Source organism: Canis aureus, chromosome 9 (genome assembly GCF_053574225.1).
Source record: "Canis aureus isolate CA01 chromosome 9, VMU_Caureus_v.1.0, whole genome shotgun sequence".
Lineage (NCBI taxonomy): Eukaryota > Metazoa > Chordata > Mammalia > Carnivora > Canidae > Canis > Canis aureus.
This window is the reverse complement of record NC_135619.1, coordinates 54,292,825-54,308,466: the sequence shown is the minus strand read 5'-3', so window position 1 is coordinate 54,308,466 and position 15,642 is coordinate 54,292,825. Positions and strand designations below refer to the sequence as shown.

Here is a 15,642-nt window from a genome sequence, read left to right as displayed (position 1 = left end):
TCACTTTGGAATTGAGAATGTCACCCATCCCATAACAAGTTTGGCCAAGACATATGTAAATGTTCATTATTGGTCACTTGGGGAAACAAAGCGGGGTACGGCTGGCTCAGCAAACTACATCTCCACAATCAGATTAATAGCCCCAGGCGAATGGCCTACAACAGATGAATCAATGGCAGCCACTTCATACTGAACAGACAGCACATAAATAGGACAAAGTCCGCCTTGCAGTGAGAGAGCCCACAAAATCCTTAGTTGAGCCAATGATTTCTAAACACAGTACAAGTAATTCTTTCTGGGAAGAATGTCTTCCACCTACGAGTTTACTGGGAGAAAAAATAAAAAGGCATGGAAAGTCAAAGTCTCAGAGTGATAGAATGAATGGTCTTAGCAATAAAGTGGACAAATAAGCACAACGACTGTTAACAGTCTCCAAATTTCAAAGTAAATAAAACTTAAAGTTCCCAGTAATTTTCTCATCTTATGCTGAGATCAGCCCTTCCTGGAGTGAAGCAGGCCATTTATCAGGAGTGTTGTTTACACACAGTAGATGGAGATCCGTTTGAGTACTTAGGTAATACAAACTGGAAGCATTTTAACAAGACTAGTGTCTTTAAAACTGCAGTTGTTTTAACATCTGTGTTATGCATTTTACCAGGAAGCAGTAATTTCCCTATTGAAACTAATCCATCCAAAAAACTATTCCCAATCAAAACAGAAAATGTAGTTACAAAGATTCTTGAGTAAAGCCAATCCAAAAGCCTCTTTCAAATTCTAGAGACATTACAACTTATAATATTAGACTTGGAAAAGACTTGAAAATTATCCTGTCCAAAGTTTTTCAACTGAACACTAGTTTTAATTCTAGCTATCCTCATCTAAAATGTAAATTATAAAAAAAGAAAAAAAAAAAAGATTTCACATCAAATACATTTGGGTGACTTTGAAAACTACATTTTCTTTCTCAACAATGCATAACTTGTATTGTCATAACAAAGGCTCTGAGAAGTCCTACAGTCAAAAAATCTGTTTAATTTTGTCTTCAACCTATGTTTTGAGATTTTTCTCAGTGCTTTTTTCTTCTCGAAATATTATTAGCATTTCTCAAAATTCTTTTAGAAGTTGGCAATCTGGGTGAACACGCTGTATAATATCAGATTCTGAAAGATGACAAAACCTTCCCAAATTCACACACGCTTATATTTTTCCTTAGGTTTATTTTGAAACCAGGTGATGCACTAGTTTTAAAGAAATATACCACTTAAAACGTCCCCAGTTCCTCTAGACTTAACCAATAAGCAAATGTTTAGTGTTTGACCTCCACAGTCCTCCCAACAACTGGATAACACACAAATCACTAGAGACATGATAGTACACTACAAAACTCACTTCATGAAGATCAAGTTCAGAGATAGCACCAATCGTTGGAAAAGCTGTTTTTTTCCAATGCATATTTTAAACCATTAAGCAATTCTTTTTTTAAAAGAGTTTATTTATTTATTTGAGAGAGAGAGGGAACAAGTGGGAGGAGTGTCAGAGGGAGAGGAAGAAGCAGACTCCTCACCGAGCAGGGCTCCATCTCAAAACCCTGAGATCACAACCTGAGCTGACACCAAGAGTCGGACACTTAACTGACTGGGCCACCCAGGCGTCCCACCATTTAGTAATTCTTAATAGTAACAAAGCACAACTGATCCTAATAACACACTAAATTCAGTTTAAATATTTCAAGAAAATGGGTTGACAGATTTTCCTACCTCTGTTTGTTGTTTAACACCCATGTTATTTTGTTTTGAGAGAATTAGAATACAAACACATCTCCACGTGATAGTATTTGAGGTTGGAGGTTTAGTTTCGGATAGTCTCAAGCCAGAGCGCTGATTGTCGTTTCAATAATGGATCCGCAGGCATTTGCAAGATACAGTCATTAGCTTATCTTTAAGTAAATATTTTGATTGTCAGACAGCTCGTTGCCAACAAGGTTCTTTTCCAAACACTCCTGATGCATCCAAGCCACTTGCACACTTATTTAATAATCTGCATCTGTGCTAAAATACGAACCCATCCTAAGAAAGTCGAAGCACAGAAAAAGCATGTTCCGGTGGCTCTTCATTTAAAAGGGCTCCGGAACATGTGGACCCCATTCTCTTTCATAACTGTGCTACATTACCATAAAGCTTAGGAAGCGAGCTATTACACACCATCATCCCTCCTAACCGCTATCACAGAAAATCACACACTCACAAAACAGCATTAATTGTCAGAATTAGCAACCATTTAAAAGGCAGCTGTTCTTTCACTCTTAAATAGGCTCCAAATTTCAGATCCTCTCCTTGTATGGGCGCCCTGATCTCTTGCTCTTACGCACACGCTCACAGACACAATGGATCCTTAGCCGAGCAAATTTTTTTTTAAATTTTCTATAGTCAAAGAATACAAGAAAATATTATTAAGCAACATTTTCCACCCCGATACTTGCCATCATTGTTACAATCAGCTGACAAGCTTTCAACCTGCAGGGAAGCACTTGTTACAGCTCCAGGTGAAAGGGCTCTGATTTTTGTGGCATTGGGAAAAGAGCAATATCTCTTTAAGAGTCAACAGTAAATTAACTTGCCCAAAAGAGTGAAATAATTAGCAGTTAGTAGCTTATTAAAAGGATGGCAAAGGCCAAGCTGCCATCTGGGATCTCTAGTTTCTTGTGATTGTTATTATGTCAAGATGTGCAAGCTGCATTAGCTTTCATGTCACCGCGCCTGCCCTTACTTCACATGTAAATTTTAATGAAAGATGCAGCACTTTTAAAAATCAGACGTCCATCAAAAAGTGTTATTAGTCCGGCTTTTTACAAAGCATATGGTCTTTTCTACCTCTGCTGTTCTACTAGCCACTAATGCCTTTGGAAAAAAAAAAAAAGAAAAGCCCAATGATATCAATTAGATGTTCTGTTGGTGCAGAAGGAAATCCGAGTGCCATCATAGAGCACAGCTACACCTCACCAGAGGACAACATTTGTGACTCTGTTTACACACAGTAAAAAACCACAATGCCTCCCTTTCTCACAAGGTTAGCCATGCCTAATGAAAATGAAAGCACTCTGGAGCCTGCCTGCTGTTTACTACATGGATATGCACAACTTTGGAGTGGAGAATCTATATACCAAAAATCAGTGACAGAAAGTAGCACGACAGAAACTTATGGGGGTGATGGGTACTATACCTCGATCCGGATGGTACTGACATGGGTGTATGTAAGTTAAATATTTAAGCTGTATACTTAAGAGTGTAGACCTTACACACTCTACACTATGTGTGCTCTCTCTTAATGAACGGGCAAATGAATAAATGAAAAATATCTGCTTGTTTATACTCAAAGAATACTTTCTTTTCTGTATCTGAAAATATAAAGGGTGGGTGATTTGAACTGAATTATTACCTGACAGTTTCCCTTTAAAATAAATTAATAAAATTAATTTTAAAACTCCAGATACATAATTAAGTTGAAAACTGAATTTATTTAAAACTTTTGGAGGAGAGGTAACTGTGACATCTGAAAGCTACTTTCAAACTGCTATGGACTGTCACCAGCGTGTCAGAGGCCGGGCCCATATTTGCGTGGTCAGCCCTGTGTACTCAGCACCTGGCACCTGGCCCAGCACATCATTGGCTGTCTGTCAGTATTTGTTGAATGGTGAATAAACATCGCTTTTCTACTGTTAGAGCAGACAATATGCTAAATTCAGATGCACAGCCTCCCAGACTGTATTCTCTTCAGTACACTACAAATGGAACCTGTGAGAAAACATTCAACCGTTATACACCTATTACTATGTATTTGGAGAAATTGTACCTCTACCCAGATACACCACACTGCCTTGCACTCCTGAGAAATAGACCATGACTTATACAAGCCCAAGCACACAAGGCAATGCACTTGCTTGTTCTCTTATTAAATATTTTTTCATGATGCTACCCTTCTAAATTCTCTTTATAAGTGAAATGTGTCATAAGGATATTACAATTTAATTCAAAAGATCCTTTACCTATAGGTGCTATCAAAGTTTATATGTGTCCACCTAGAGAGCTACAGTTGAAAATTATACATCCTCTAAGATTAACCAACTTGGTTTGATAAAAATCTATGCAAGTAGAGGACTATTCATTTTCAAGGAGAAAGTGTTTTATGATATATAATACACATATAAAATCTATGCATAATTGATTAATCCAAATTGATAATTGAGAAGGAAATAAGCATGTTGCTTAGAAATCTGAGAAATATTTTCCTTTATGTCGTCAATTGGAATTTAATTGAAATATCTCATTGACCCATCATACAGTTTACTAATAAATCTATTCACATTAACATTTTTTAAAAACTCCAAAAAACAACTGTTCTAAAAAAAAGTCATCACTGTCCAATGAAAATTTCTAAATAAGGAAACTAAAAAAAAAAAAAAAAAACACTTCATATTTTTAAAGCACCACTTCAAAGACATCAATGTCAAAAACAGAGAGTTGCTAAAATCAGGCAATTTTACTTTTATGTTGAAAATAAATCTATTTTCCCCCACAGACTTTCAAAATGTTAGAAGGGAAAAAAAAAAACATAGAAAACAGGCTTCTTTAAAAAAATAAAGTGATTTTATTCATTGTCAAGGGGACAAATCAGTGGTGGATGAGAAACATGAGGCAAGAGATGGAAATGTAGTATTGCCCCTATTTTATTATAATTAGATATTTATAGAGCACAGATGAGTTTATTTTCATAATTAGTAGCTGGCATTGCATTTACTAATTTGCATAAACAGTTGGCTATCAAAACAGTAACTACTTTGCAGGGTTCTCTGGTCCTAGCAGGACAAGAGAGGGCTCAACTCCTCAAATAAGCTTTCTTAATGTTATTACCAGCAAAATACAATCTACATGAAATCACGTTCAAGTTCATATAGCTTGATTATCTCTTTCCAGATTGGCCAATATTGATTAGTTCAGCACTGGCAGGCGAATGATCAAATCTACATGGGGAAAAATGTGTAAATAAATTGGAATAGGTCTCTAAATTCTGACAGATTAAAGTACCTTAGGGTCAACATTATCTAGTTCAGCAATAAAGGGTCCTGTGAAGCAAAAGGAAAAGAAATTAAATGCCTCCCAGCTGACCTTATTATTTAAAACTCATGCCAGTACTTGGCTAACATTACAGTCTGTTACCTCTCTTCCTGGTCAGTCTCAGCATTCACCATACCCTCCCCAAGAATGCCTACCCTATTTTACAAAACCAACTTCACCCAACACATGGATCGGGCTCCCTGGCAGTAGTGCCAAGGGTAGGAAAGATTCCCATGCCCGGACCTCTGCTACAGGCAAGGAGGAATTTAATCAACCATGCTGCCAATGACGACTTCCCACTATTAACATTCAGCAAGAAATCTTGGAGGAATATCTTACTCCTTCTTCCTCAAGCCAAAGGTCAAAAGTTTGTGGCCTACAGGCCAAATCATTTGGGGTGTGTATGTGTGTTCATATCTCCATACATAAAGCAAAAGTTGTGATGAGCTGACATTTTTATAAAATGCACTTCTAACTTTTCTTGAGGATCGGGTGACACTGGGCATGCATTTTTCAGGGTAGCAATCAGCTGCAGCAGAGTAGAGTTTGCTGCCCTTGACAGGAACCAGTTTGCATTGCTCCCCACCACTCTATTGTTGGTCTTACATCAGGATTTTTCTTACACGAGAGCTGCTCCTTGATGATACCTATCAGGCCCCTGTTGACATTTGAGTCTGCAACACCTACCCTAAGTTCAGTTTCAGGAAAAGTATTTGGTGACCTAACCCAGAATAGGCAATCCCTAAGTCAGTAAGAAAAGGAGGATAGAAGCTAAAACACAACACTTAAACAAAGTCTGTCAAAATCAGGTCAAAAAAGCTAACCAAGACAGGTTGCTGAGTACCTTCTCTGGTCAGTCACATCTAGGGAATTAAATTTGCTTTTGTCTCAGTTGCAGCCCAAAGGCACCCTGAATGTGCTGATTATGATTGTAGCATATACATTATATGTATACATATACATATACACATATATCATGCTCAGTCTTGTAGATTTAACTTCATAATTCTTTCCATCATGGGTCTACTGCTTTGCTGGTCAGCTTTAAATAATGACAAGGTCTGAGGCTTTCTTTTCTTTGACAATCTCCTAAGAATAAATCCAGAGACCTTTCCTGCTTTTAGTCTAATGTAATTTGTGACCATTTCCTTCTGTTACTTGTACACAAAGGGCCAAGAGAAGGCCTGGGTGAGGAGAGAACTGGAACCAGAATATTTGGCTTCACCCTATCCCCCACTGGGACTTCTTTGCTCAGTTGGTTGGAGTAATGAAGCTAGTGATGAGGGGCACAGGTTGGTGTGCAACTCTGGACCAAATACTGAGCTAAGTACAGTGTAGGTGACAGAAATGGCCAAGACACAGCCTCTGTCCTTTAGGGAAAAGCTGCCTGAAACACATGAGTAAATCTGATTCAAGGCAGTTTGGCACAGGTACTCTGTAACAGAAGCACAAAGTCTGGCACACCTAGGAGGCTTGGCTTTAAAGGATAAGGGGAGGAAGGGTGTTCCAAGGACACTCAAGAAAGAGGACAGAGCTTGGGCCAAAGACCAAAGGCAGGAAACCATAATGTGAATTCAGGCAGAGTGAGTTGTTGACTTCAGGAGACAGGGGGCTGGAAGGGGTGATCATGTAGAGTGGAAAATATTGTAGAAAATAAAGCTGGGAAGGCACATTGATAATTATACAATGAGAATCCTTCAAAAGCTTTTGAACAGATGAGCTACATGATCCGATTTAATTTGAATTTTGCTTTATTTTCACTTTTAGGAAAATGACTGACAGAAAGATAAGAAGGATTAGAGATTTTGAGTCCCTTCCACATGCAACCTACAATGCTAGACACATCTGGACATTAACAAATGAATATGTTTGTCTTCCATATACTTGCCATCTTGTAGAGCAGAGTGGCCCAATTCCCAAATAACTCCAATATAAAATTTTAGAGAGATACATGAAGTGCAAGCTCATCTCTGAATGGAGCACTCAAAGATAGCATCAACTAGGAAATAAAATCTACGTGTGATTTCAGTGGGCAGAACAAAGGAGAGGGGGAGCAGTTACAGGGGAGAGAAACAGAATAAGTAAAGCTAGGAGACAAAGAAAGGTCCAGGAAGGTTATTCGGTATCCTAACTGGCAGCAATTTTGTATCTAAGATTAATAGGAGAGAAGGCTAAAGGAAAAGAAGCCCATATCAAGGAGGACTTGTTAAGTGAGATAACTAATCCTGCACTCCATTTGGTGGACAGCAGAGCTTAAGCAGTTCTCAGTTACTGGACAGACTGGAAGAGAATAGAGGTGGGAGGACTTAGGCTAGGGTAGTAATCTAATAAGGGTTAAGTGGGAACTGAACTAGGGTGTTAACAGTAGAAATGCAAGAGACATCCCAGAAGAGAATCTCAACAAGATCTCTCAACTGATCACCCAGGACAGGAGACAGAAAAGTTCAGGAAAGATAGAAAACTATTCCTGGTTTTCAAGTCTGGGCGATGAGGAGCATAGGGACACCATGAACAAAAACAGGAATGTCAAAAAAGGAAGCTGGATTGTGGCCAGCTGATATGAAGGTTGACTAGACATACTAAGGTCATAGTAGTGGAATATTTATATGGATATTTATATGCTACAGAGAATGCTAAGTGGAAGCCTGGAAGCTGAGATAGGTCAGTGCCAGGGAAATAGTTGGGAGGCACATACGTTTAAGGCATCCTTGGATCCAAGATGGAGTATGAGTAGAGGTTAGGGGTCAGATCCTGAGTTTCATTTCCACTTAATAGCCAACTGACTTAAGCAATTTAGCTCTCTGAGCCTTGCTCTACTTATGCATAAAGCAACAGTAACATCATCACGTACCTCATAAAACAAGCGTGAGCATTAAGTGCAATAAGGCATATAAAGCACATGGCACAACTGCTGGTATACAGGACATACCCAGTGGTAGCAGCAGTAGCCAGAGAGAGAAAATAAGATACCATGTGCAAAAGCTAAAAAGATCTTGTAGGACGGTTTAGGGGATTAGGGAAAGAAAAAGAGAGATTTGAAGGGATGGGAAGGGAGGAAGACAAGAAGACTGATTCTCATGTATTCTCATAGAAGCCAGTGGGAGGAGGGGCAGAGGACACAATGCCACATGCTTCAGAAGGGCTGAGTCCTGGGGAAGGATTGGTGGCTTTGCTTCTGAGGACATCACTGGCAGCCTCTGGTTGAATAAAGTAGAGAAGTGGAAGGGGCATACATAAATGTATGCTTCCACTCATCCTTCCTCCTTCTCTTCTCCCTTTCTCACCTCCTTTCAAAAGGCTCTAAGCTTATAAGGGGGTAAGGGTTCCCCATGACAAATTTCTGAGAATGAGCCTGCCTGTGATTAGTGTAAAAAGAATAGTCAATCAGCCGACTCCAAAGTAGAAAGGACCAAACTACTTCCAAGGTAACCATACATAATTTTAAAAATCTAGAAAAGCATAACACTCAAAAGAGAGATGGGCCTGTTCACAGACTAGAGTTGAATCAGCATGTTCAATAACCTGTCAGCCCCTGCCTTCTTCAACATTCTCATGCCAGAATTCATATTTCCTATTCCTGTTATTTGCCAGTCTTTGTAGTGAGCAGCAGCACACAGCTCCACAGAGATAGGGCTGGAGAGTTAGGAGGGAAGAGAGGAGAACCAGATGCAGATACATATTTATAATTTATCAATTAACCTCTCCCTTCACTGCTGCGCAGCTAATCCAATTTGAGCTGGTGAGCCAGGTTCTTGGGTGCAGTTTTGACGGAAACGGAGGAGTGAGCTGTGCTCTCCCCAAAGGTGTGAAGCTGAAAGCCCCGTCAGAGCACTAGAGCAAGCCCACCCGCTCAGCACCTCTCCTTTTCCCTGCCTGCCTGGCAAAAGGTTGACTTCAGAAGTGAAAATCCAGTGTTACTTCTCTCCATGTTCTCCTTCCGATGTAATAATGCATTGTCATTCCCGTGTTCTTCGACAGCCCCAGTCCCACCCTTCTCAGCTCATCACCCCAAAACAGAACATTTCTACTCCCCAAAATGGAGGAAACCCAGAAGATAAAACAGCAATGCACAAATATTCCCCCCAAATTTCACATTAAAGTTCAAGCAATTCACCAATCCTCTCCCCTTTCTTATTATCCTTCCTTCACAGATGTTGCCCCCAATTCCAGTCGTCCTCAAATAATAGCAGCAACAGTACACCATGTCACATCTCCCCTGTTCCTTCAATACATTTACTGGGAGAGAATCTTAGACTATCCCATGTTTAAGTAAAATAGTTCTGCATAATTACTTTCAGAGTCCCCTATTCCTGCTAGAAATAGCGTGCCATAATGGGCGAGTCCCATCCTGGATTTAGAGGGAGGCAGGCCAACTCAGAATGATCCCCAACCACCGAACATGAAGTGCACTGAAGGGAAATGATACCATTGGCTTTTTATTTATTTATTTTTGTAGTTGTTGTTAAAAGCACTCAGTTATAATCTGGACTGTATTCATCAGAATTGACAATTCCCCTTGGACACATGAATATTTCAGAAGGCAGATTGATAGTTATAATGAGAAAAATAAAATCATCTCTACCTTTACTTCTACCTACAGAAATGAAGTAGAAGGTCCAATTAAGTAGAGGAAGCATGGTGTCCACCATGGAGGCGGTGAGAGAGAGAGAGAGAAAGAGAGAGAGCAGGGAGAGTAAAACATCAGCACACTGCGGACACACAAAGAAATGTAACATACATAACAAAAATCCACAACAGCAAAGGCAACAGCACTAAAGTATCTTGAGAAAGCAGCACTGAACAAATGCACAATGTGAAGCCTAAACAAGCCAAAACAGCTTCACCAGCTGCCTTTTTTCACCAGCTTCGTATTTAAGCTTTTCCCATTAGTTTCCACCCAGGCCCATCCTTAGAAACATGACAAAGTCTACATGCAAAAGCACTGCACAGCCACATGTATGTGAAACTGCACACACTTAACCAGTGTAAAATTGGTTTGGGAAAGTCTCAAAGAAGCCAAGTTCCCTGGTATTTTCCCAATGTTAGCATGAGTCATTAGGACCAAGAGTGTCACATACATGTATAGGTGGTATACAAACAACACAGGTAAGTATTTCTGGACACATTTTCAAGGATCAAAAACCAATTCTGGAGATTCAGTGGGAACCAGACAGAAATCTTTCTTTCATGTTGAAGGAATAGGGGAAGGAAAGCATTATAGGTGGGAACCAGAGTTGGTGCTTTAGGCAATCATCACAGGGCAAGAACAGAGAAGGGAGAGGGAAGTGCAGGAAAACATGAGAGGAAGGGAATGCAGTCAAAGGACCTTCTTAAAAATAGATTAAACTGCAAGTTGAGACTTAAAAACTTAGAGGCACTGACCACCCAGAAGAATTCTGCAACCTTTTTTGAAAACCTCTCTAAAGGGGAATTCATGGTATTTGTAGCTGTCATTCCTTCATTGCTTAAAGACTCTGTTTCTAGAAAGTACTTGCTAACCCCCAAGCGTGTGTACCTGGGTGTGTGTGAATCCTCTACTCATCACTTCAATGCTGGGGGCCCAAAAGAAGCTGAAGAGGGGGTGGGAGAGAGGGGGAGGTATACAATACAGATTCTCCACTTGTTCTTCATACCGATATTGGGACTCAGCCCTCCAAAATACCTGAGTTGTACCTCTGAAGGATCTTAGATATCTAAATCAAGATTAAGGAATTCCCACCAGTGTATCCCATCTACCTAGTCTTTATCCTATCACAGCAGCCACATGATGCCCTCGTGCCCCCAAGCCACTGCAGAAGCTAGGAGGATCCCTAAAGAACAAAGGGGAGCACGAGGTGAAAAAGGAAAGAAGGGAGTCTGTCATCAGGACTCCAAGTATCTGCTTTTTCTGGTGGAAACTGGCGATCAGAGCCAGGCTACCAAATTCTAGCAATTCAGAGAGCCTGGGTCATCCTGCTTTGCTTTGGCAAAGATGTGCTTAACTTTCTCAAACTCCCAGACACCAGGCTGATGTCAAGAACATCCTCTAGTCATACTCACTTCATAGTTACCTGCTATTGGCAGATAACTTCCCTCACTTTCAGACAAGAATAACGAGGTTTCATCCCAGTCTCTTCCAGCTCTAACACTGGCAAACTCATCTGACCTCTTGCCTCCAGCTCTGTTCTTTGACTCTTATGCTATAGTAGACCATATCTTCGCTGAAAGTCAAGAGTTCACATTGTGGATCTTGGCTCAGGTCTGGAGGACGCAATTCAACTGGGAAGGTGTGCTTCCTCCTTATACTGTCTTATCAAGTCAGGATCCCCTCAACTGCCCACCTCCACAGCTCCCTGGACTTCATAAGCAAACTTTTCTCAGCCCTGGGTGGTTTCTTAATCTGAGCATACTCCCCTTTATGGCAACACCATCTGACAGGTCCAATGAAAAGGGAAAAGAGGGAAAAGGGAAGGGGAATGGCCCTTCAGGATTGTCCTACCCTCCTCAAAAGATCAAGAAAAGCCAGAAAACAGAGAAGGACCCCTCCTTGCCCTTTACTTTGGTCCTCCAAAAGAGGCACCAAAGTCCCTTGCATTTTTAGAAAAGAAACAGACAAGAGAAATTAAAGTACAGTCTTTGGGTGTCAGGGCAAGGCAGGTAGACCAATCTTGCAATCATCCCAAGGCTCAGAAGAAACACAATAGTAGCAATTGAACAGTGAAGGAAAAGACAATTTTAAGTAGGCTCAGTTCTCGAATCCTGATTTAGGCTGATGATGTGGAAAATTTTTATTTAGGAGAAAAAGGCTTCATTCACAGCCCACCCTGTGCTTAGCTGAGCTGAATTTCCTGCACAGCTCATTCCCTGCATATTTGAATATTTTAGGTTGCAGATGCTGAATTTACAGATCTTTATATGCAGTTTTCTTCAGGGTGTATAATGAGTTAGAATCCTGCCATGAAGACATTAGCATGTTCTTTCGGTGTTTTTTTTGCTTTTATATAAAACTGAAAACAGTTAAACCCCCAAGGGCTTCCTTTGACCATGTGTGGCTCAAAGTCATTACAATGGGCAGTGGGATGGAGGGGAAGACAAAAAGGAAACCTTTACTCAGAGTGAAATTCAGGGAGAAGTCCAGCTCCTCTCCCCTCAGCCACAGGGCCCCAGCATGGGGCCTGGGGAGGAGCAGGAGGAAGTTAACCGCTCTGTTGCTCTGAAATTAGCTTCATTCACCCCCATTATCGACGCCGTCATGCCTTGTTTCATGCTTCTCTCTTGGAGGCAGCCCGGCAGGGCCAGCGCCCTGAATGACAAATGGTGGTGCAGAATGGACAAGCCAAGGGGATGATGGGGACAGGAAACCAAGATGCATTGGTTAAGGTACCCCCCACCACAGGGTGGCCCCTGCTGCCAGCCTGGCCCACAGCAGGAGGGACAGGCAGCAAAATGGCCTGCCAGCAACAATGAGGCGCTGAGCGACCAGCCAGAGGCACAAAGGCAAGCGGTTCAGGCAGCTGCCGTGCCACAAGCACAAAGCACCTACCTTGTTCACTCATCATGAGGTGGGAGAGGCCTTGAGGAAGGAAAAGATGGGAAGCAGGGGGAAGAAGGGAAGGGTAAGAGAAAAAGAAAGAAGACAAAGTTAAAATTCCAACGCAATGCAATTGGCTTGTACTGATCAAGTGGAAGGAGGAGTGGCAGGGCATTCACACACACTCAGGAGCATGCACCCAGTGCTGAGAAGCCAGCCTCCTGCTGCCCGGCAGCACCACGGCCCTCAGGTTTCAGGATGGCCTTTTGTTTGCTGAACTGCTCCAGGCCTCATCATGAGAGTCTTCCTCTTACCATACTGTTCCGTGTGATGCTTAGGATTTGAAACAAATCTATTAAAAATTAGGTCCCTTGGGAAGGAGACTCAAGAGGCCAGGCCTAGCACATTTCCTTCTTTTTTTAAATGGCTTTTTACAGTAATACATGGTCACTGTAGCAACTTTGGAAAATTCACAAAAGAAAAATCTGTGGTAATCTCACCATCCAGAGGTTACTGCCCAATTTTATTTTCTAGATACTGTATTCTTTTCTACAAAAATGGAATCATGCTGAACATACTAAATGAGTTCCTACTTGCAAGAGTTGCTCAGACAACCTGAAACTACTTCCCCTCTCACTTTGTCTTAGCCCAGTGACTACCACCCCTGCCCTCCACTATTTCCCCACCACTATCTTGTCTAAGAAGGTCTCTCGCCATGGATCAGGGACGTAGAGACGAGCACTGAATGGGTTAAAGGAGGTACACAAGGTCCCAGTGAACAAATAGCACAACCTCTGGCTAGGTGCTTAAGGAAGTCAAGCAAGGCAATTAGGAGCTCATTACTTCAAGGAAAACATAAGCTCCAATAAATCTATTAAAAGAAAAGATTTCCAACCAGTAACCAATGGTACCAGTTTGCTCTTCCTTTGCTTTTGTTATTACTGGAGATATTTGACAAACCCCAGGTCACCCCAGAGAACCTTTACCCAGAGTGAAATTTAGGGATATACAGGATTAATAAAGTAGAAAAGTCTCTGAAGTATAGAAATCCCCAAATGTTTTTCAAGATTACTAGAGATTTAGAAAAGTAATCAGAGGCAAAATATGGGTCAAGTAACTGACTTTTAAAAAGATCAGTGATATATTAAATACATAGATATATGTGCCATAAATGTCATGGAATCTAGTTTTTAAACAAATTTCATTAAACTATAATCACATTTTAAATGCACATTTCTGGCTTTCATTTCTCGAGGCCTAGCATTAATACTCACGGAGGAATGGAATCATGCCAGAGTAAGTCGTTCGCATGATTTGTTTCATTTAAAAAATAATTTTTGGTCTTTTTTTGTGAAGAGATAATAGGGAGACAGAACAAAGGGCTCTACCTTTGGCAAAGAGAAACCACGGTAGAAGTCACTATTCCTAAAATGCCTAATATTTCCGGACCAAGCCATAGCCTTCAGCATCCAGATCAAGAGCACTAAAAGGGAAAGTCTGGGGCAGGCAAGTGGGATACATGGAAAGGTAACTAATTCACAGGAGGATCATAAGAATTAAGAACTGAGAAGAAGATCCAAGGAGTTACCTAAAAGAAGGAGTTAAAATGAAAAGAAAATAATACTATTATATATTTGCAAGTTGCTAAGAAAGTACAGCTCAAATGTTCTCACCACAAGAAATAAATGGTGATTATATGATGGGATGGAGGTGGTAGCTAATGCTATGGTGGTAATCATTCTGTAGTGTTTAAATGTATGAAATCAACATCTTGTACACCTTAAACTTAACACAATGTTACACATCAATTCTACCTCAATACAGCTGGGGGGAATGTTTAAAATTTTTCTTTCAAATTTAAAAATGAAAGGACAAACATTTCACACTTACAATTAAAGATGTTTAACAGCTCAGAGAAGAAGCAGAAGAGAAATGGTAGGGCCTTTTCTTTTTTTGACTCAAATAGATATTTCAAAAAATGCACTGAATGAAGAGTAAACAGGACAATTGGTTTAAGGGGTATCCAAAGCCCTGAAGAAGATCTTACAGTTGGGCCCCATCTATGTGTTACGTGTGTTTCTTTAAAGTACTGTCTCCCAGTGTACTTCACTGACCACCTATATCAATCATCTGGGAATGCCTGTTAACAGTGAAGATCCTTGGCCCCAACCCAAGGAATCTAATAAATTAGAATCTTGGGGAGGAGTTTGGGGAAAGATTTGAATTTCAAACAAGCTCCCCAAGTGATTCCCATGCTCACTAGAATTTGAGTGGCATATAAATCAAATTTTGGTAAATTAAATTGTATGATAAATGCACTAAGAGGAATTGGATATTTAATGGAACCCTGCAGTGGATCCTTTTGTAGAAGAAAGAATCCTTTTAAAATGCAAATAACCCACCACCTGTGTTTTTTAAATTCAAATATGTACTTATCAGGCTTTATTAAGCTACATATGTAGTCGCAGTATTGCAACTCAAATAAAATGTTCATATTCTTCAACTTCCGAAAATCTTAAATAGAAATATTAGACCAAGAATGCAGATCCAGGATCCTGATGTTAAAACTGGTTTTGCAGGCAATGAATCAAAATGGACAAGAAACAGGATGGTAGAAGGGAGAAGCTGTAACCATAATTTGGTTTAAGTTTTGCTTTTGGAGAAGGAAATTTTATTCCACTTTTAAGAGCTTTTACATCAGTATCTTCTCTTATACAAATCTATCCTCAAAGCTTACAGAATTAAGAACTGGAACTCAACAATTTCAGAGTGTCCAGGGCTAATCTGAAATTGTTTCTGTCCCTTTCTATTCCCAGACACTTCTACCTGCTGTTAAAAATCTCAGGCCCTCCCCTCCAAACAAATGGAAGAACCAACAATCAACCAACCAAGTGATTCAAGTACCTGCTATATGCAAAGACTGGGTTAGGTAGTGGAGAGACAGACAAGTATGGTAGATGGTCATTAACCTCTAGGCATTTAGAGTGTAACTGGGAAGATGTTATGTGTTTATATATACAC

The 15,642-nt window shown here is 40.4% G+C and overlaps 1 protein-coding gene across 19 annotated transcripts in view; it reads right to left on the bottom strand.

Moving 5' to 3' along the window:
• The window catches only part of NRXN3 (neurexin 3), a 1,534,711-nt gene that overhangs the window by 1,405,077 nt on the left and 113,992 nt on the right, over positions 1-15,642 (bottom strand). For all 19 annotated transcript variants that reach the window (XM_077910198.1, XM_077910203.1, XM_077910191.1 and 16 more), the window contains exon 4: positions 12,634-12,663. In XM_077910198.1, the coding sequence (XP_077766324.1) occupies positions 12,634-12,663 (30 nt within the window). The remainder of the gene's footprint in view (positions 1-12,633; positions 12,664-15,642) is intronic.